This window comes from Simochromis diagramma, unplaced genomic scaffold (genome assembly GCF_900408965.1).
Source record: "Simochromis diagramma unplaced genomic scaffold, fSimDia1.1 OVJJ01000553.1, whole genome shotgun sequence".
In the NCBI taxonomy this organism is placed as follows: Eukaryota; Metazoa; Chordata; class Actinopteri; order Cichliformes; family Cichlidae; genus Simochromis; species Simochromis diagramma.
In genome coordinates this window covers 4,068,168-4,090,249 of record NW_024387095.1, presented here as the reverse complement: position 1 = coordinate 4,090,249, position 22,082 = coordinate 4,068,168, and the positions used below count along the sequence as shown (strand labels likewise).

Genomic DNA, 22,082 nt, shown 5'->3' with positions numbered 1-22,082 from the left:
GACAGAATTCAGAAAAACACCCCCACCAAACTGAATCCTTGTGACAAGAAGAGGCTGAACGTTAATAAGCAACAATGCTGATCGTTGCTTCTGCATTTGTGCATTAATGACACCTGCTTTCTCAGATAAAAGCGGTGCTAAAAGCCCAGACTTAATAAACTCACAGTGGCTGTGTTGTCCAGCCATCATAGAGCATAACCTCTAACTGTCTCTCTCTACTCACTCTTCGTGGTGCAGTTGGATGCTCAGCAGGGAGATGTGTAAATTTTTTGTTAAACACCAACACTGGATTCACACACAGCTCAGTCACTCCACTGGGCTCTCTTGCAGATGCTGTCAAGGCTATGCACAAGTATGGTGCACACGTAGTGCTTCTGCATGTGTCCTTGGCTAAACTTCAGATGCTGAGTGCTGCAGTGGTGTGTGCACTGACCCACTGGCTTAGAGGAAAGAGTGGGAAACTATTGATTGTTGTTATAACAGACATACAGCTGCTTTCCCACATGCACTGTGTCTGCTCTCTCTCTGTCTCTCAGAAACACACATAAATATAGATGTGGGATGAACGCTTGAATATTTCAGAAGTGTTCGTAGCATGTTTGCAGATGCGTCCGACTTCATGAATTATCAACACAGTGAGTCAGAGAGTGAGAAGAGTTTGACAGGATTCTGATGAGAGAGCCCACGTTTCTTTTTTGGCTTCTGTGCAGCGTTCATATTATAAGTGTCTCAGCTCCTCCTGATGTCTTATTCCCTTTTAACATGTTGGGAGTGCCTTACTCTGAAAACAATATCTGACTTATGTTTCTCTCATTCTTTTTGTTTCTGTTCCAGTGGAACCTAGTGTGTGACTCGGCCTGGAAGGTTCACATTGCCAAGTTCTCTTTGCTTGTGGGCTCCATATTTGGATACCTAGTGATGGGTGTCATGGCTGACTGGTACGCTGCCTCCTTCTTTGTCTGTTTTGTTAGACTGTAAGGATAATTCCAGGTGTCACAACTAAGATCTGCATTTGGTGGTAACAGTATGGTAACAGTGTCCTCAGCACTGCTTGGAATCAGAAAAACATGGTCAGGCAGGCTGAAAAAAAATTCCCAAAGAAAAGCCAAACATATCTAGAAGAAGGAAAAAAAAGTGTAAGCAACAATTAACCAAACTTACCCATTCTTTTAAAACCTTGTTTCTTTCCCTTTAACACACTGCAGTATGTCTTTGTGCTGCATTATTGTTTCAATAAACTCAAAGAATATAGACTCATCGGTCACTCATTAGGCACCACTCTTTAACTGTTAGCCTAAATATCTAATCAACCAATCACATGGCAGGAACTCAGTGCATTTAGACATGGACTAGATGACCTGCTGAAGTTGAAATTGAGAAAGAAAGGTGATTTAAGTAAGTTTGAATATTGGCTATTGGTAGCAGATGGGTTTATCTTGTCAGAACTGCTCATCTGCTGGGCTTTTCCCACACAGCTTGTAGAGTTTAAAGAAAATGGTCAGTTACCTGGGTGCAAATATCTTCCTAATGTCAGAGGTCAGAGGTGAATGCCCAGAGTGCTTAGAGCTAATTATTAGGCAACTGTAACTCAAATCACCACTCGTTCCAACCAAGGCATGCAGAGGAGCATCTCTGAACAACACGTTGAACCTCGAGGCAGATGGACTGTACGGGCAGAAGACCACGCTGAATACTGCTGCTGTCAGCAAATGACAGGAAAATGAGGCTACAGTTTGCATGGATTTCCCAAAATTAAACAATAGAACATGGAAACATGAGCCTCTGTTTCTGCTGCTACATTCAAATCTTGTCAGAATTTCCCATAAGCAACATGAAAGCAAAAATACATCCTGCATGTAATGGCTCAGGTTGGTGGTGGTGTAAGGGTCCAACCTGGTACTAGCGAGGTGACAAAAAAAAGGCCAGTGAATGTATTATCGAAGGACGGACCAGTTGATTGGGTGAAGATCAGCAGCAGATGTCTAAAATTGTGTGAGGAGGATTTTAAAGCCATTCAAAAATCAATAACAACAAAATCAAACTAAAAAGACAAACAGTGGAATTGGCATTAACCAGATTATAAAAGTGGTTTATCCAGAGTTATCGAGAATAAGAAAAAATAAATGTCTGACAGCTTCTCTAGGAGTGGTGGGAAGCTTAAAGAAGAGTATCGCAGAGCCTTAATGGTTAAATATCGAACTATCTGCAAAGCTAAATGATACAATATCTTTTGTAACTGAGCAAAATGCCACTGTCATCAAGTTAATTATGGTCACTTTTGCCGTCTGCAAGCCGCCCGAGTGGCATCGTGGGAAAATAAGCACCTGCATTGTGTTAGGGATCAGCAACTATGCACAACAATGTAAAGAAAACAATGTAAAGAAGCAACAGGGGCCATGAGGCCTCAGTTGGGACCTGACCCAGTGACCTCCTAACCCTCCCCCGCCCCTCCAGACCAGGACGTGCTTAGAGTCTAAATGAAACGATGAATGCAATGTTCTCTTTCTCCGGACTTTACATGAAAAGTTTCTTTCTCAGTTTAACTGGGTTTTTAAGCTCTTTGCTACGTCTTTATCTCCCTGTCTTTCTCTCTTGTTTCTAAGGTTTGGTCGACACCCAGTGTTGATCCTTTCGGTGCTTTTCATGCTGGTGTTTGGTCTGAGTGTTGCCTTCTCTGTAAATGTCACCATGTTCAGCACCTTGCGCTTCTTTGAGGGTTTCTGCTTGGCGGGCCTTGCTCTCTCCCTCTACGTGCTCAGTAAGTACAAGCCTTCACCTTCTCATGCCTGTTTGCTTGGTCTTTTTCTTCTCTCCTTTTTCTGTTCTGTTCTCTTTCCAGGTGTATCCTTTGCTGTGTTTGGCAATGGCAGTAATGCTATTATGAAAGCCTAGAATAATCTGCTAAAGCCGAAATGAATTTGATCATAACTCAGCAACAGTTAAATGTATCGACTGATATCTTGGGTGGAAGTTTAAATACTCCAGCATAACTGATCATTTCTAAACACTCCACCTTGACCTCTTTGGAAAACATCACACAGTCAAGGGAATCATATAACTCAACTTTGATGCTTAGAAAAACTAACTGCACTTAAACTCGGCTACTTAGCTCTCTGAGGTGTAAGTCATCATAGGTAGTAACACTAACCCTGGCCCTGAATCTCTATTAGGAGCTTCCATTAGTGGATCTGGTGGCTGAATCCGAAGTATGATATGCTTTTATTGTTAAAGTTAGCTGCTGCAGAACACCATGATACTCTGTTGCTCAATGTTAAAGTGGAATATGTTTTACAGTAAGGTTGTTTTTTCACTCCAAACATATTCTCCTTGTGTCACGTTCTGCAGAAGAGTCAGAGGTTTTTAAAACCGACACCAGATACTTTCAATTTGACCCCTTTGCATTCTTCACCGCTTCACTCACTCTTTCTCATTGCTCTGTTGGCCCCCTGTTTCTCAGGCCACAGTGAGATTAGTCATACGTTATGAAGATAAGGCTTTGGGGTGGGTTTTGTCCCTCTCTGCAGGGGTCCTGGATAAATCTCATCTGAACTGCTTTTGAAAACAAACAAGCAAAATAGATTCCCCTGAGCTGTCTGCCAAGAGCCTTGTGAGGAATCAGATTTAATCTGTGATGGATATGAGAATATTTGTTTTTATGGCTTTTAAATCCAAGACACTGGGAGTCGTGAGGGAGACATGGAAATGGGAAAACTGCACTCATTGGGATTCCCTATTGTGCTTCTTCTTATTTGCACGAATATACTGTTCCAATGGGGGATGATCATATTGTAAACATGACCAAAGTTTTAAATAGCGAGATCAGTCCCTATGCTATTAATCCCTGTAAAACAACAGCTCGGGCTTCAGGCTGCTCTAAAATGCTGTTTTCAGGTAGTTTTTTGTACTCTTGGCTCTGCTGTGAGCACAGAAGCCCCTCACGATCAGGAAACAAAGTGTTAAAGGGAGGGGAAGGGAGCTAAAAGATGAACTGTGTGGCTGCATGAAGGCCCAGTATAAGATGCATTAGGGTTGTTTTGAACTATGAATCATGAGTGAATCAACAAGTCCAAGAATAAAAATGTGTAAATGGAAATGAACATAATAGGTTTCGCTTTGATATTACTGATAACCACTTGGAGTTTGGGTCGTTACAAAGAATATGATATAATAGAAAATGTACGAAAGGCCACAGAATATGATCTCCTCACTCCTTCAGTACTGTACTCGACTGTTAGTATGAGGTGTTTGTGGTGATGTGCTGTGCACTGTGGCCAAATCTCCAATGTGGTCTGGTTTGTCCAAAGGACGTTGTTTCCCAAGTTTTGTGGTTTGTTCATCTGCAGCTTTACAAACCTAAGCTATGCTGCTAAGTTCTTGTTCCAGAGAAGAGAAAACATCTGTGTGGTCGCAGAAAATAGGCAGGTGTACAGACCTTAACACGAACCCTTGCACTAACAGTCTGATGACTAAATGTACGTCACTGGGACCCAAGCAGACCCTAGTGGACTCGCAGCCGTGGAAAGTATGATCCCCGCTTTAATACTTGTATTTCCTATGGAAGCAGTAAGGATGTGCTTAGCTTTTTCTCGGGGCGTCATGTTCGTGGGCTGTCAAATTTTTAAAAATGTCATTTAAACAAAAGACGTTGTTTCCCACCTTGTTCCTAAAAAGTCAGAAGCCTGTTTTTGTTTCATTATCATTATTGCACTTTTTTCTCACATACTTGAATGTCACACAGCATACATTTGATCCTCTGTTTCTATACTTGGCTAATGAATTGCTTCACCCCTTTCGCTGCTGTTTTCACAGTCTGCTTACTAAAGAAAAATGTCTGTAGCGTGGGGCAGTTTTTCTGTGTTTCACTTGTTTGTGCATTCCAAGCTAACAATGATGGGATAAGTAACTGTTTGTGTGTGGGATTATTTTTGTGTGTGTGTGTGAGACAACAGATTGTCTGTATGCACTTTGAAGTGCAACAAAAGAGGTGTTTGTGTGAGGTGTGGATGCATGCAGTAGGAGGAACATTCGGCTCCCCGCCACAGATTGGTGCTCTTTGAAGTGAACTCAGACTATGACAGTGAAAATAGATGCTGGCATCCCATTAACAGTAAAGACTACATACTGTACTTACACCTGACAACAGAACAGTGGAAGACAGTTTGCAGTTGTTTTCATTGCAAGCTAAAAACACACACATGCAGGTGGAACTGTTAATAGAAAATTTCTTCATACTCTACTGGTATCACCTTCTGTTGTTTGCCAAGAGAGGTAGAGTAGGACAGAAATAGTGAAGTCAGTCAGCGACATATTGTTTTGTTCGTTTGCCTGTAATCGCTACCTTGGATTTAATTTAAAGTGGTCGTTTCCTTTTGTTTCATCTTCGAAGCACCTGGTATTCCCCAGGCAGCTTAATGATGCCGTGACTGTGCTATCTTCTCTGAGATCTAGGAAAGACGTCCTGCAGGGCAAGAGAAACACAGCAAGCCAGGCGATCGGACAAGCTGGGAATCTTTCTAAGTTTGCATCTTATCTTATGTGGAAAGCAGTCAAAGCAAACTGATTATGCAAACTGTCTCCACACAGCTTTCAGGCTGAGCTCCTGCTTTTTTTAACAACTTTTATTGCGTAGGATGCTTTAGAAAATGGTTTACTCTCAGTCAACTGCTGACAATTAGAGGCTCAATAAACACGTCCATTTTCCAAGTTTACAAATCATTTCGTTTCGTTTCGTTTGAACTTTTCAAAAGCCTAGTTTTAACTCGCTCACTTAAACAGTCATCAGTTATGGCTGCAGACGGAAACTATAACAGCAATTTCTGTGGAGTACCCTGATACTCCCACAGTCCAAAGATATGCATGTTATTCTAACTGGTGATTCTACACTGCCCTTAGCTGTGAATGTGAGTGTGAGTAATTGTGTCTATGTTCACTGCTCACTGATAGGCTGGGGGCAGGTGAAACTAAATGAAGGTCATGTGATTGAACTAACCAGTCAAGAACGCTCCTTTTTGATCACAACCCCCCTATGGCTGGGTACTCTGTAATGTTCAGTATTATTATCCAGCTGCACTGCGCCATAACAGGGGAACTGTGTGCATAAAGGGGCCAGATGTTTACAGCCATCATTGATGTAAACATTCTCAAATTAAAGCTCAGAGGCAATATTTTAATCCCAAAGTCATGTTACATTTCAAACCCAATGAGCTGTAGTAGGGAAGCAAAATAATAGAGAGTGTCCCAGTGTTCTGAACGTGCTGTTAAAAACAGATGCTGAAGAACAACAGAGGCACATAATTGCAGTGTCTGTTGGACTGCTGAGTTGGAAATAGCATGCAGCAGGAAGAAGAAATGCAAAAATAAGCATGTAGCACGCGTGCTCTGTATTATAGATGATTTTGTCCATGCTGTGGATGCACTGCTCTGTCTGCATTATCGCGTCTAAAAACACTCTTCTCTGCCTGCCTCATCCTCCACCTCCTTTCACCCTTTGCTGCTGTGAATGCAGCGCTGACTTCCAGTTTCTAAATCCAGCAGCTCTCCAGCCCTTTCCATTTCCCCCCTCTTTGCTTACCTCAACTTCCCCATTCACACCATCCTCTTCCTCCTCCCTCTCTCCCTCACCCTTTCACCCCATCATCCTTATTACTACCAGCGCTCACACAATCGCGCGCTCATTTTCTGGAGGCTCATTTAAAATCTCTCATCTTTTAGTTATCTCTCTGTAGCACACAGCACATAATAAAATCCACTGAGCTGCTGTGAAGCTTGCCTAATATAAATGTGTTCACGTGCACGTTGTAGTGTGTTGTAGTGTGTTGTAGTGCGTTTTTGGTTGTTTCACAATTTCTGTACGGGCTTATTAGTTTGTAATATGGCACCTTCCTCTGAGTTGTCCTCTGGGAACTGCAGGGGATAGCGTTTCCTTTTCCTCGTGCTTTTTTCCTTCTTATTCTGTCTGTTTCAGAAGAGAACGCTGAGCCTCGTCATGAAAACATGGCTGACAATTATGCACGCTTTGGACAAAGTATTTAAAATAGACCTCTGTTCCACATTTTTTTTAACTTTTGAGTTGTGGGCCATGGATTTTATTCAGGAGATGGTTATATTTACATTAGCTGCTATACTTCCAATGAGAAACAGTCTTTTTAAAAACAACAAAATCTAATGAAGCATGTCAACTCACTGCCAGAGAGGCATTCAGTCAGACGCCAGGCACTTTGTTACCTTTGCGTTTTGCACTTTGCTTTTCCTTTTTTCTTACGACTTTTTTCACTTGCTGCTTAGGTTTACATGCTGAGAACAACACTGACGCCATAACTTGATGTGTCCGCTTTTGTGTAACGAGCCACACCAACACCCTGGCATTAACTGACCTGCTGGGAATAAGAGCCTGCAGTTATGCAGTTACTGCAGTTATGCAGTTACTGATTTGTAAGCCACCCAAAACTGAGAAACTGTGTGTTTGAATCCAAAACCTAGTGGACTTGGTTCCAACTTATGCTTACATACAATAAGTCTGTGGTGGGAGTGGGATCCTTCCTCCAGTTTTGCGTAACATCATGATGTATTTCCATTTGAAATTTGGATTTTCTGGTTAGCAGGTTAACCCACCAAGCATCCAACATCCACAGATGTTAAATTTTGGACTTACAATTCAGGCATTATTTTCTTTTTGCTCAAACACTGAAAACAATCCTGGAGACATAGTCTTCTTGAAAAAGTGTACAAAAATATGCTTTTTTACAGCAGTAATTATTGACAAAATTCACTGGTTCATAGACCATATGTGAACATGCCATGTAGTTTATAGTTCTCATATAGCCCTGAATATATCCAAATATAGAGCACCTTTAGTGCACGTTGATTTTATATTTTTGTCAAATACAAAACGCACGGTGCGTCATGGTGTGTTGTACTTACATGTACTTTTTTGATATCTCGTATAGCCCAATGGTACTTCAGTACAGTACTGAAAAAAGTATTTTCACCTTGTTTTCAGACTACATTTCCTTGTGTGGGTTTTAGCTCAGTATCAAAGTGCAAATTTTAGCCACAGCTGGCAGGTTTTTTTCAACAAAAGCTTGGCACACTCTGTGTGAACACACTGCACCATTTAACAGCTAAAGAGCCACGTAGTTCCCCAAGGACTCTTTGGACACAGACACAGTTTTAAAATGTATCTACTGGATGTGTAAATAAGCAAATGTTCGCTAACAAGCTTACGAGAGTTTTATTTAGTTTAGTTTTATTTCTCATCATTGATTCGCTCTTCGTGTTCTTCCTTTTAACACCTGCTTTATTTCCTGATTAAGTTTGCCCGATGACTCCATTTCACCTTTAATAGATGTAAGTTCTGATTAAACAGCCGTTGTATATCTTGTTTCGCATACTGTTCCTTCCTGCATTGCAATTAAGCTTGGAGAAATACATTTTTGTTCAGTAGTACCAATGATGACTGATAGTCAGCTCTATTTATAACTTGTTTACCCTCCCCAAAGTGTCCAAATGTCTATGGCACATTCAAGTAAACATAAGGACTCCAGACTTGACTTGATTCAGACTCGACACGAAAGAGTTTCTCTTGTACTGACGAACCTCCGACTTGACTTGAATGTTCTGGTTTGCAGCATACTGCGGCAGAAAAGTGGATTTTATGCTGCAGGAGTCATTTGAAAAGTTTATACAGACACATTTGGTAAGTTTCTTTTTCTCCATAAACTGGGTCAACATGTGAATCAAACATATGAATCCCAGCAGATTCGCTGGAGCAACTGTAGAAAGCTGCAGAATTTTTAGTACCATTACTGAATCCTAGAGGGGGATTGGTATTCGCTTCTCAAAAGATTTTCAGTGAATGTAATTTGCATGGGCCCAGAAGAATTAGGCTGCAGTTGCGTTAGAGTAGTGGAACAAGGTTAATGCCTTTGCCTTTTCCTTTCTGTCTCTGCCCCTTGATTTCCTTGTAGGAAATGACAAAGACAAGTACTATACGGTGTATGCAGGTGTGTGCAGTTTTGAGCTCATGGTGAGGACTTCTGCTGACTCAGATGCTGTGCCCTTGTCAAGCTGTCTATGAAGTCACCCCCTTAGGCTGAAACAGATTTGTGTCATGACTGATTAATATTGTTTAGTCTATAAAATGCCACAAAAATGCCTAGCGGGGTTTCAGGAGCCCCATATGGTGTCTACATAGTGCTTGTTTGGTCTGTCCAAATTCCAATTGGTATTTTATTTTAAGTTAAATCCTCACATGCTAACATCATGACTGTTTTCTGTTTTCTTTTTATTGTTGTAGGGTCTTTACCTTACAGTATAAAAGGCCTTGAGGCAACTGCTATGATTTGGTGCCATATAAACAAAACTGAATTGAAATTCAGGTGGAAGATTGATGGTATGAGCCTCAGCTCCACCAGTCTCGTGTTGAAGTGTCCTTGCACAAGATACTGAACCCTACATTTCCCCCAAAACATTCATTATTGTGAGAGAGACTGTATGTATTAGTTAAAAAGAAATAGAAAGTGCTGAATGAATGTGTGTGTGAATAGGTGAACAGTGTTATAAAAGTCACAAATCTTCACACTGGAGAGTAAAAGCTACTTTCAGCTGCTTCTATTCACAAAGGGTTAAAACAGTGGGTAGCTCGGCATGTTTGACTCGGCAAATTCCTTACTGCAGATGTCCTTCCTGACGCAACCCAAAGGGATTTGTGCTTCCTCCCAGGATCGAACTAGGGCTCGTGACGATAGAGACACCAGCAACCATAGTCAGTTGTCTTGTAGGGGCCAGAGCAGGCGATGTTAAGGGAAATTTAAGACTGCTGGCTAAGGGTAAACATAAATTCAATAAATTATAACATTATATTTCACATCGGTAGTAATGACACCGGGTTACGTCAGTTGGAGGTCACTAAAACCAATATTGAATTGTGCGTTACTTTGCCAAAACAATGTTGGACTCTGTAGTTTACTGTAGTCGGTCCCCTCCCCAATTGGACAGCAGTGACATGTTTAGCTGTATGTTCTCCTTTAATTGCTGGCTGTCTGAGTGGTGTCCAAAAAATGATGTGGGCTTTATAAATAATTGGGATGCTTTCTGGAGGAAACCTGGTCAGTTTAGGAGAGACGGCATCCATCCCACTTTGGATGGAGCAGTTCTCATTTCTAGAAATTTGGCCAAATTTATTAAAACACCCAAAACGTGACTATCCAGAGTTGGCACGAGGAAGCAGAATTGCAGTCTTACACGCCTTTCCTCTTGCTTCTCGCCTCCTGTTACCCCCCCCCCCCCCCCCAAAACCCCATCCCCACAGAGTCCCCACTGTGTCAGCTCCCAAACAGACAAAAAATAAACTAAAAACTAAGTGTGAATTAATAATTGATAAACAAGTCAATTTACTCTGCCTGTTAGAAACCTGGTTGCAACAGGATGATTATGTTAGTTTAAATTAATCAACAGGCCGAGCAGGTTGGGGGGGTGTCCAACCTTCTTTTTATCTAACAAATTCTTGAAGTAGTTCTAAAACAGCTAATTAATCATCTGCAGAGGAATAGACTATTTGAAGAGTTTCAGTCAGGTTTCAGAGCTCATCACAGCACAGAAACAGCTTTAGTGAAAGTTACAAATGATCTCCTTATGGCCTCTGACAGTGGACTCATCTCTGTGGTTGTTCTGCTAGACCTCAGTGCAGCGTTCGATACTGTTGATCATAATATTCTATTAGAGTGATTAGAGCATGCTGTAGACATTAAAGGTACTGCATCACAGTGGGTTAAATCATATCTTATCTAATAGACTCCAATTTGTTAATGTAAACTGAGGGTCCTCTTCACACACCAAGGTTAATTATGGTGTTCCACAGGGTTCAGTGCTAGGACCAATTCTGTTTACATTATATATGCTTCCCTTAGGCAGTATCATCAGAAGGCATAGCATACATTTTCACTGCATGGTCGTCTCATGTCAATTTGTCATGTTTGTTGCGATTCTTAGTGTTCAATTACAACCTAACAAATCCCATCTCTCTTGGTTCTATTTCATGCTTAGCACTAATTAGCATCTTAGCTTGCAGTATTGTGAGCGAGCTAGCATACTAACAGTGGCATTTAACTTATAGCAACTCTGTAAGTTAAACAATTAAGAACAGTTAATGAAAGCTTGTTATAATAGTTTTGGGTGTTTGTTTGTTTTTTGGCTCCAGTATAGCTTTTTGTTTCAGGAACACGACACTCCCTTTTTCCAAAATTTCAACAATATCTTTTCCCATCACCAGCTGAGCTATAAATCTTCGTCATAATCGCAAACACAGACTGTGGTTCTCACTCTGAGCTCATGCTGTTAGGAAGCTAATTGTCTCTCCATGCTGTTCTCATGCCGGAGGCAAGGTTAGCCAGGGAGCAGCAGACAACATAAAAGTGTGTGTATGTGTGTGTGTGGTAGTACTATCAACCATTCATCATTGAAAATTAGTTTGACCATTCTATCAGCTTCTTTTTATTCAGACCCTTTTTCTTTCTGTATGACTGTTCACTTTCAGATGCAAAGTATGAGAAGCTGTGGGGGGATTAAAAAAAACTGTGGTGGTGCTGGGGGTGGAGGTGCTTTTATGGAGGGTGTGAGAGCTACTTCAACCACACTGATGAGCTAGAGGGAATGGGGGGGGGGGGGGGGGTTTGCACACAGGAGGGAGGGTGGCAGTGGGCAGTGAGATAATCAGCACAAGGAGAGCCATTCTCCCACTCAGCTGGAACAAAAGGTCCTTGCCAGCATGCCTGTTTGTGTGTGCGTATTGATATCCCAGTAGAGTCAGCAGGATCAGGCTCCTCCCCAGAGAGTTGGGTAGCATTTTTTTTTTTTTTTGTGAGGTTACTTTAGGGATACATTGCCTTTGCCAAAGTACAGTTGATTTTCTCTTTTCGATTGTGATTCAGTCTTATTGACTGTGAACAAAGGTAATATTGAGTGACTGCAGCTCAAACTGACTACATGTGCATACTAGCTGAGTAAAAGTGCAATAATAATTTTATATTTCCAGATGATAAAGTTTGGTGTTTAGTGTTGTCTGTAAGTAAAGCAAATTAAGGTTTAACAAATAAAACTTTTTAACCTTACAATAGCGAATCTTTGTATTTCGACACACCCGTAGAATACAAAATGCAAAGGGTTTGATTTGACAGGAGAAGATGCAAAGAATAAGATAAGATGGAGTCAGATGATCTGTTTGTTTGTGCTTAGCTAAAGACAAAATTAATATTATAGTAGGTAGCATGTCTAGAACACTGGCATACCCCTAGACTCTAGGGGTATGCTTCTCGCTTCAGGTGCAAGAGGTTCTGGGTTCGAATCCTGGACGAGCCTCCATTTGTGTTGCATCCCCCCTGACCATGGTGGGGGCTAAGGCAGGGAGGAGACATTAACACAAGACCACCAAAATTAACGAAGACAGACAACAGCTAGGTTAATAGTCAGGCAGGATTTATTTATCATATATCATGCCTTGACAACAATGAACTTGACAAAAAAAAAAAGTGGGGAAGGAGGACCAATCAGTTGAGCCAAATCAAATAAATTAACAAAACAAAAAGAGGTCAACAGCTTCCCTGGGTCTAAATAAAGCAATATGCAAAACAAAAGGCCCGTCTAGCTGCTCGACAAAAAAGTCCAGTAAAAACATACAAAAGTGGCATCAGCCGCATAACCTAGTGTCTGTAACAGTCAAACCTCTGCTGCCAGTGTATAGGGTACCCCAAGCTTACTTGTCCAGCCTCCCACCAACACACTCTGTTTTACGTACACAGAAGCCTACAAACAACAGTTCCACAAGAGTCAGAAGCTGCCCAGCTGTCCAGGGAGCTGCTCTTTTCTAATGATCCCTGGCAAGCTATTGACCTACTGTGCCCAGGTCAGCCAATAGACGTGTGCCAATTATCTTTGAATTGGCCAATAGGTGGAGGCTTGACACCTGAAAGACAGGAGCAACAGAAAAACAGAGCAACGTACTTCGGCATGTAACAACTCTACCATGTTCTCAGATCACTCCAATGTAAATTAATGAAGGAATCAGTCCAGTTTTTACTGCAATCTTGCCAAATAATTTCACATGGATGGTCCTTTTATAGCCAAGCATTTTGCATGATTGCTTAAAGCCAGTTTTTTAAACATGAGTTTTTAAAAAGAAATCTAGTAATTAGGTGTATCATGGAAAATGTATATTGTAAATAAAAATCACAATGAAATTAAAGTGAAAATGTGGTAAAAACACACTGGACCTGAACTGTAATACCATCACTGCCGTTCCAATTGTGAATGATCGCACTGCGTCTCACGTCCTCGGGAAGTCTGGACTCCCGAATGAACTTTCCAGGTACAAACTAGCATGTAAACAAGTAAAAACTTGCATACTTGGATATTAAGAAACAGTCAAGGAGAAGAAGAAGCTAAAATTTGGACCCACAAATTTTCGTGAGAGTAGTAGTATGTCTTCTACTCTTTTTGGGACTTTTTACCACCACTTCTGGAGAATCTGTAAGCCAAGCCATTGTTTACTGTAGGGAGCAGCTGCTAGCACTGGGCAACAGGAAAGTACTCCCGGAGGAGCGACCCAAGATTCCAAAGGAATTACGAAGTTGGAGGAGGGGACGCAGGGCTGGAGTGAAGTACCAGGAAAGAAGGAGACGGTACAAACCAAGCATTCCATCCATTCTCATGGGTAATGTAAGATCTTTACCCAACAAGATGGAAGAGCTAATTGCGCTAACCAGACTGCAGTGGGAGTGCAAGCAGAGCAGCCTCCTCCTGTTCACTGAGACATGGCTCAGGGACCACACACCGGCCCTCTGTCATAACTCTGGATGGCTTTCAACTGGTTAGAGCGGACCGGAATGCAAAGGAGAGTGGTAAGAGGAGAGGTGGGGGACTAGCAATGTATGTCAATGAGAGATGGTGTAACCCGGGGCACATCACTGTGAAGGAACAGAGCTGTACCAAAGACATTGAACTGTTGGCAGTTAGCGTCCGGCCATACCACCTGGCCAGGGAATTTTCACACGTTATTGTGCTAACTGTTTACATCCCACCCTCGGCCGACGCTACAGCAGCCTGTGATTACATTCACTCCACTGTCTCTCAGCTACAGATGGCACATCCGCAGTCCCTCATTATTATTTCTGGGGACTTCAATCATGCCTCACTATCTGTCACTCTCCCAAACTTCTCCCAGTACGTTGACTGCCATACAAGGGACAGCAAAACCCTGGATCTATTGTTTGCCAACACAAAGCAGGCTTACAGTGCATCACCCCTCCCCCCGCGTGGCCACTCAGACCACAACCTGGTCCTTCTCCACCCCCCCCCCCCCCACCCCCCACGAAGAAGGTGATAAGGGTGTGGTCTGAGGAATGCACTGAGGCCTTAAGAGACTGTTTTGAATGCACAGACTGGCAGGAACTCTGCAAGCCTCACGGTGAGGACATCGACGCCCTCACTCACTGCATCACGGACTACATTAATTTCTGTGTTGAGAACACTGTGCCTACCAAGAAGATACAGTGTTTCTCAAACAATAAACCGTGGGTCACCCCAGAACTGAAGGCCCTGCTGAACAAGAAGAAGAGTGCTTTCTGGTCGGGAGACAAGGAGGAACTTAAGAAAGTCCAAAAGGATCTTAAATACAAGATCCGAGAAGGCAAGGAGTGCTTCAGGAGGAAGATGGAAAACCAACTCCAACAGAAAAACGTCAGAGAAGTCTGGAGGAACATGAAACAAATCTCTGGACATTTCCAGGACAATGGAGGAGCCACAGTGTCTGCTGGCCGGGGGTGGGCTAACGACTTGGATCTGCTTTTTAACAGATTTGACAATGACCCACTTATCACCTCTCCCATCCCCCAGGTTCCATTTGCCCCCCCCCGGGTGCAATGCCACAACCCTGCTTCACCCCTATCCACACATCTATCCACAACACCACAACAAAGCGAGCCCCACCCCCCACTCCAGCCCAGCCTCACATCTACTTCACAGCTGATCAGGTGAGAAATCAGCTCAAGAGGACGAAGGCAAGGAAGGCAGCAGGTCCGGATGGAATCTGCTCCAGACTGCTCAGGGACTGTGCAGACCAGCTCTGTCAGGTGGCCCTGTACATCTTCAACCTGAGCCTGAGCCTGGAGAGGGTTCCTGAACTGTGGAAGACTTCCTGTGTGGTTCCGGTGCCAAAAATCGCACACCCCAGGGAGCCCAACCACTTCAGGCCTGTTGCCTTGACTTCTCATCTGATGAAGACCATGGAAAGGCTCATCATGCACCACCTTCAGCCACTGGTGGGCTCAGAGATGGACCCCCTGCAGTTCGCCTACTGTTCTGGAATTGGGGTGGATGACGCTGTCATCTACCTGGTACACCGATCCCTCTCTCACTTAGAGCAGGCGGGGAGCACTGTGAGGATCATGTTTTTTGACTTCTCCAGTGCTTTCAACACCATCCAACGCGCACTACTGAGAGGGAAGCTGGAGGGAGCCGGAGTAGGCAAACAGCTGACTGCATGGACCATCGACTACCTTACCAACAGACCACAGTATGTGAGGCTCCATGACTGTGTGTCCGAGGTGGTAATCTGCAGCACGGGGGCACCACAGGGCACGGTTCTCTCACCTTTCCTGTTCAGCCTTTACACTTCAGACTTCTGTTATAATTCGGACGATTGCCATATACAGAAGTTCTCAGATGATACAGCCATCATTGGATGCGTATCAGACGGGAATGATCAGGAATACAGGGGGGTCATCAGTGACTTTGTTGGCTGGTGTGAGACCAACGTACTCCAAATCAACGCCGGCAAGACAAAGGAGATGATCATAGACTTCAGGAGGAAGTCACCCCCTACAACACCGGTGAACATCCAAGGGAAAGACATTGAGATAGTGGACTCTTATAAGTACCTGGGTGTTCACCTCAACAATAAACTGGACTGGACTACAAATACAGACGTCCTGTATAAGAAGGGCCAGAGTCGACTCCACCTGCTGAGGAGACTGAGGTCCTTCGGAGTCTGCAGGACTCTGTTAAGGACATTCTATGACACTGTGGTAGCATCTGCCCTTTTCTATGCAGTGGCCTGCTGGGGGAGTGGATGCACGGACAGGGACAGGAGCAGGATTGACAAACTGGTGCGGCGGTCTAGCTCCGTGCTGGGATGTCCCCTGGAGTCTGTGGAGGTGGTTGGTGAGGGGAGGATGTTAGTAAAGCTGACATCCATCATGAACAACCCACATCACCCACTGCATGAGTATGTGAGTGGGCTGAGCAGCTCCTTTAGTCAGAGACTGAAACACCCTTGCTGCAGGAAGGAGCGCTTTCGCAGATCATTCATCCCAACAGCAGTTAGACTCTATAACTCCTCAATCACGATGTCATAAGTCACTGGACACTGTGAACATCCACGGTCACAACTTCATGCATAATGGACCTTCCATGACCTTCCAAGCTGTATAGTTTATGTCTTCCATATTTCCAACTATATCCATAATCACATACTGTGTATGCTACCATTGTATATAGTGTATTATCTTACTTTTTTTCATTGATTGTACTTAATTGTATTTTTGTATTTCCTTCATATATCTGTACCTGAGCTGAGGTGACGCAAAAATTTCCCCGCTGTGGGATCAATAAAATCTTATCTTATCTTATCTTATCTTATCTTATCTTAATACATATTAGACACATTTAGCACTGATGGCTTGACATATATAACAATGACAAACCCTGGTTTACTCCTAAACTCAAAAAGCTGTGGCTGGAAAAGAGAAAGGCGTTCAGAAGCGGAGACAGGGACTGCTACAGAGAGGCCAAGTACAGGTTCACTAAAGAAGTGGACATTGCTAAACATCAGCACTCTGAGAAGATGCAGCAGCAGATCTCAGAGAATGATTCGGCCTCTGTGTAGAAAGGTTTTAGGAATATCACAAACTACAAGCCTAAAACCCCCCACTCCACTGATGACTTGCTCTTGGCCAACACCCTTGACGACTTTTACTGCCGTTTTGACGAGCCATCAGGCAGCCTTCACACCTCCAACGGCCCCAACAATAGAGGCACTTTAGACACTAATTCCCCCACCTCTCCCCCCTCCATAGAGCCATCACCACCTTCAAACTGTTCACCTACAACACCCCCCTCCTCACCCCACACAAAAGAGGATTTCACACCACCTCCTCCCACCACAACTCTTCATATTCATGAAGCAGATGTGAGGAAGCAGTTCAAGAGTCTGAATGCTCGAAAAGCTCCCGGCCCAGACGGTGTGTCTCCTGCCACCCTCAGACACTGTGCAAACGAGCTGGCCCCAGTGTTTTCTGGCATTTTCAACTCCTCACTGCAGGCATGTCATGTGCCTGCCTGCTTCAAGTCCTCTACCATAATCCCTGTCCCCAAGAAACCTAGGATCACTGGACTAAATGACTACAGACCCGTGGCTCTGACATCTGTGGTCATGAAGTCATTTGAGCGCCTAGTTCTCTCCTATCTCAAGACCCTCACGGCCCCCCTCCTGGACCCCCTGCAGTTTGCATACAGAGCCAACAGGTCTGTAGATGACGCCATCAACATGGCCCTACACTTCATCCTGCAGCATCTGGACTCCCCAGGAACCTACGCCAGGATCCTGTTTGTGGACTTCAGCTCTGCCTTCAACACCATCCTTCCAGACCATCTCCGAGGCAAGCTTTCCCAGATGAATGTGCCTGATCCCATCTGCCGGTGGATCACTGACTTCCTGACGGACAGGAAGCAGCATGTGAGGCTGGGAAAGAATGTCTCTGACTCTCGGACCATCAGCACCGGCTCCCCTCAGGGCTGTGTTCTTTCTCCTCTGCTCTTCTCCCTGTACACCAACTGCTGCACCTCCACCCACCAGTCTGTCAAGCTAATCAAGTTTGCAGATGACACCACCGTTATTGGGCTCATCTCAGACGGGGATGAGTCTGCCTACAGGAGGGAGGTTGAACGTCTGGTGTCTTGGTGCAGCCACAACAACCTGGTGCTGAATGCCCAGAAGACAGTGGAGATTATTGTGGACTTCAGGAAGCACACAGCCCCACTCCCCCCCATCATCCTGACTGACACCCCCATCACCTCTGTGGACTCATTCCGCTTCCTGGGTACCACCATCACCCAGGACCTGAAATGGGAGCCCACCATCACCTCCGTCATTAAGAAAGCCCAGCAGAGGATGTACTTCCTGAGGCAGCTGAAGAAATTCAACCTGCCAACACGGACGATGATGCAATTCTACACCGCAATCATCGAGTCCATCCTCACCTCCTCCATCACCGTGTGGTACGCTGGAGCCACTATCAGGGACAAACAGAGACTGCAGCGTGTTGTGCGCTCTGCTGAGAAGGTGATTGGCTATAGACTCCCATCTCTGCAGGACCTGTACACCTCCAGGACATTGCGGCGTGCAGCTCGGATCACAGCTGACCCTTCTCACCCTGGACACAGTCTGTTTGACCTGCTCCCCTCAGGCAGGAGGCTCCGGTCCATTCGCACCAGAACCTCTCGCCATAAGAACAGTTTCTTCCCCTCTGCTGTTGGACACATGAACAATAATCGTATGACTGTTCCCACCACTAGCTCATGACCCTATGCTGTGTTCACTGCATGATTCCATGTTTTGGCACTGATCACCACCTGCACTCATGTATATATCTTTCTACGTAGCACTTTTAATTCTTATTCTCATGTATATATCTCATGTATATCTCATGCATATATCTTTCTACGTAGCACTTTTAATTCTTATTCTTACTTTTATTTTTTCATGTCTATTTAAGCGCAATTTATGACAGCATGTTTGCACTGAAGCACCGCAGCAATTTCCTAATGTTGTAAACCTGCTCAACATTTGGCAATAAAACCCTTTCTGATTCTGATTCTGATTCTGATTCTGACATGGGTTAAGGCAAATGCTTAAAGCTGAAGTTGCATTCACTGTTGTTTTGGGTAATGAGTTATCGTACAGTATACATATCCTGCTGAAACAAAGCTTGTTTATTTAAAGTCAGCGACTTGTATTTTTAGCTGCATCATCCTTGTCATTTGGTCTTGTTTCCTATGGAGTGCACAGAGCTTAACTGAAGCTTAATAATGGCCACCTGTTGCTGCCTTATACAGGGTTGAGTTTTCTGGGATAAACAATGCTAAATTGCTCAGCAGGGTGGATATAAAAAGCAGAGTTGGGTGATTTTCTCAGTCTGTTTGTCACCATTAGCGACCTCTTTCACATTAGACTCAGTCGTTCGATCTGCTGTTGAGTAAATTATTGATTTGTGCAGTTTTAATTGTACAGACTGACCGAGATCTGGGAACAGCGTGTGGTTACTAAACACACAGGACAAGAAACCGATATGAAAATAAAGCCGATCAGCAGAAGTGTAACTAAGCATCCATCACATTCACATCCTGGGTCAACTCTGGCTCGTGGTCTGACTTCTCAGTTTCTCTTTGTGATTTGAGATAAAGTTATTATTTATTTATTTTTTTTACATTGGAAACATTTGGATTTGATAATTTACATTTAATGCTATATTTTTTAGACCGCTACGTTAAAAAATAGTGAAAAGCTGTATACTGCTCCCATCACTGAGCCAGAGACAGACTCACTCTGTCTTTTTGGCTAGAAAAAGTAGAAGCAGACAGCCAGGTTAAGGATTATGGGTCAGTGCAGTTTCCTTCATCTGTTTTGATCCTTGTGTGGGAAGATTTTTGACTCAGGTCTAAGGAAGAAAAACAGTTCAAGGGAATTTCAGTAATACCTTTAACCTCTAGCTGAATCATTTTCCTTTCATTCTTTTATCTGAAAATCTTAGTCATCTTTCCATCCCGCCTCCTTCTTCCTCATTGTGTTTTTCTCTGTATTTCCTCCTCTCTCTCTCTCTCTCTCTCTCTCTCTCTCTCTCTTGCACTCTCTCTCTCTCACTCTCACACACCAGTCTTTATTATCATTCCTCTGGTGATTCCACTGATGAATGGAGGGACTTTTGGAGGGTTAGGTAATTTGTATTCAGTCCCTACTCTACTTTCTTTACTCTGTCAACCCCCCAGCCCAGCTTTCTCTCTCTGCCTCACAATAACAAGTGACAGTACAGGTTAGTGAGTATAGTGAGTATGCCCCCCTTCCTCCCTTCTCATCCACCAACAATGGTCACCTTCAAAAGGCCCTTGCCATATGGGCCAGGCCATCTGGACTGTGCCATGTTACAGGCAGTAAGGGAAAGGATAGGAGCCCAGTCACGTGGGAAGGACTTAAAGGACGGTTCCAGCGAAAAGCTCACCGAGCAGCTGAACTCACTCACACGCTTCCACATGCAGTCCATCCTAACTTAATGAAGAGGCCTGGTGTTAAACTAGTGCGCTCTCAGGGGAAGGATCAGCAATAAGTGTTCAATAATTCATGACAGGAAATTCAGCGCCTACCTCACCATTAAACAAACACATGCTCTTTCAGGCCATTAAGACAGCTGCAAGTTTATAATGGTAATCACATCCAAACACACAGAGCGCATACATAATTTACTCGCCTCTCGTGGCGCACTGACACCAAAGGAAGCCATGTTTTCTGTAAAATGAAGTCTTTTTGTTCTCGTGCTTGTCTTTTTATTTTAGGGATCGAGCTGTGTTTGCCAGGTTGGCGTTTCTCCATGACTATGGTGGCCAGTTTTCTTATGGTGGGCGGGCAGCTATTGATGCCAGGGGTGGCCGCTCTGTGTCGCCATTGGCCAAACCGGGATGACTGGCAGGTCCTGCAGATCGTCATAATCAGTCCTTTCGTTCTGATGCTGCCGTACGTCTGGTGAGTCCCGCCCTCTGAAGAAAATCCCCAGCTCTGAGCCAGGCGATGGCTTGTACAGTACACACGGCACCACACAAGCTCGCTCTGATTTTACAAACAATAGTCTCTTTCTCCTCTTGTTTTCTTCTGCCCTCACTTGTTTCTTTCTTGCGTTTACAAATCTTCTGCTCATCCTTTGTCTGCTTCTCCTCGCCATCCCCCTCTTTCACTCCCTCTACAGGATTTTTCCCGAATCCCTGCGCTGGTTGCTGGCCACCCAGCATTACCGGCGGTCCAAAGCCATGATGCTGCGGATCGCCAGGAAGAACCAAGTTGACATGACAACTGAGCCAAGCGGAGTTCTTACAGGTGAGGATGAATTCAAGAGGGAGCGAGAAGATGAAAGATCACTGGGCCACGAATTCTATTCTTTCTGTTGGTTTCCTTCAATTCTCTTCACTTTGCAATATATTTAAATTGTCTGCAGTATGTTACATTACAGCTGCTGCTCGGTGTGATGAAATGAGCAAGCAAAGACACTGACATGCATATAAAACTGCTCAGACCATTGATATGATGAAATGCAAACGCAATAAGGTAAAGATCCATAGTCCTTTAAGTTGTTAATGGTTTTTTATTATAATATACACAAAGTCTGACTTCCAAATAGTGCTGAGAGCATGTGCACTGTCAGTTAACAACAACATTGTTATCCTGTAAATCTCAGTTGAGTACGAAGCACCTGGGGTCTCATTTAAAAAGAATGTGTAGGATCCATACTATACCTGAGCAGAGAAGCTGAGATGGTGTGGACAAAAAATAGCAATAATAATTATAGAGCATGCCTATGCTCACCAGCTCAGAAGCTTCCCTTTATAAATCACGGTCAGTATAGAAATGTGTGCACTTCAATCAGTCTTCTACCCTTCCCTCAAAAAGCTGTTTTGCTGTGGGGAACTTGGCCCACTTTATAATAACTTGTGATGATATTTAGTGTAATGGATGTATGATGAAAAATATGATGTTGAGTTGGAGAAATATTTGATTCTGCTCATCTCAGTGCTGCCGTGGCTTACTGGCATTTCAATATTTATGATAAAGTAGATCCATAAGTACTACATTATAGGAAATCATACTTAACGTATGAGGTGAAGTATTATGTATTGGTTTTTACATCATGCCTTTAATTTAGCACCTCACAATGTGCATTGCTAATTTCTGTCTGTCTCCAAAATGTTCATAAGCGTGGGTCGGACTCTCT

The 22,082-nt window shown here is 43.6% G+C and overlaps 1 protein-coding gene across 1 annotated transcript in view; it reads left to right on the top strand.

Moving 5' to 3' along the window:
* The window catches only part of LOC120742869 (solute carrier family 22 member 23), a 31,303-nt gene that overhangs the window by 3,694 nt on the left and 5,527 nt on the right, over positions 1 to 22,082 (top strand). The window contains exons 2-5 of the mRNA XM_040046342.1: positions 835 to 938; positions 2,604 to 2,758; positions 20,656 to 20,842; positions 21,063 to 21,190. Of these exons, the coding sequence (XP_039902276.1) occupies positions 835 to 938; positions 2,604 to 2,758; positions 20,656 to 20,842; positions 21,063 to 21,190 (574 nt within the window). The remainder of the gene's footprint in view (positions 1 to 834; positions 939 to 2,603; positions 2,759 to 20,655; positions 20,843 to 21,062; positions 21,191 to 22,082) is intronic.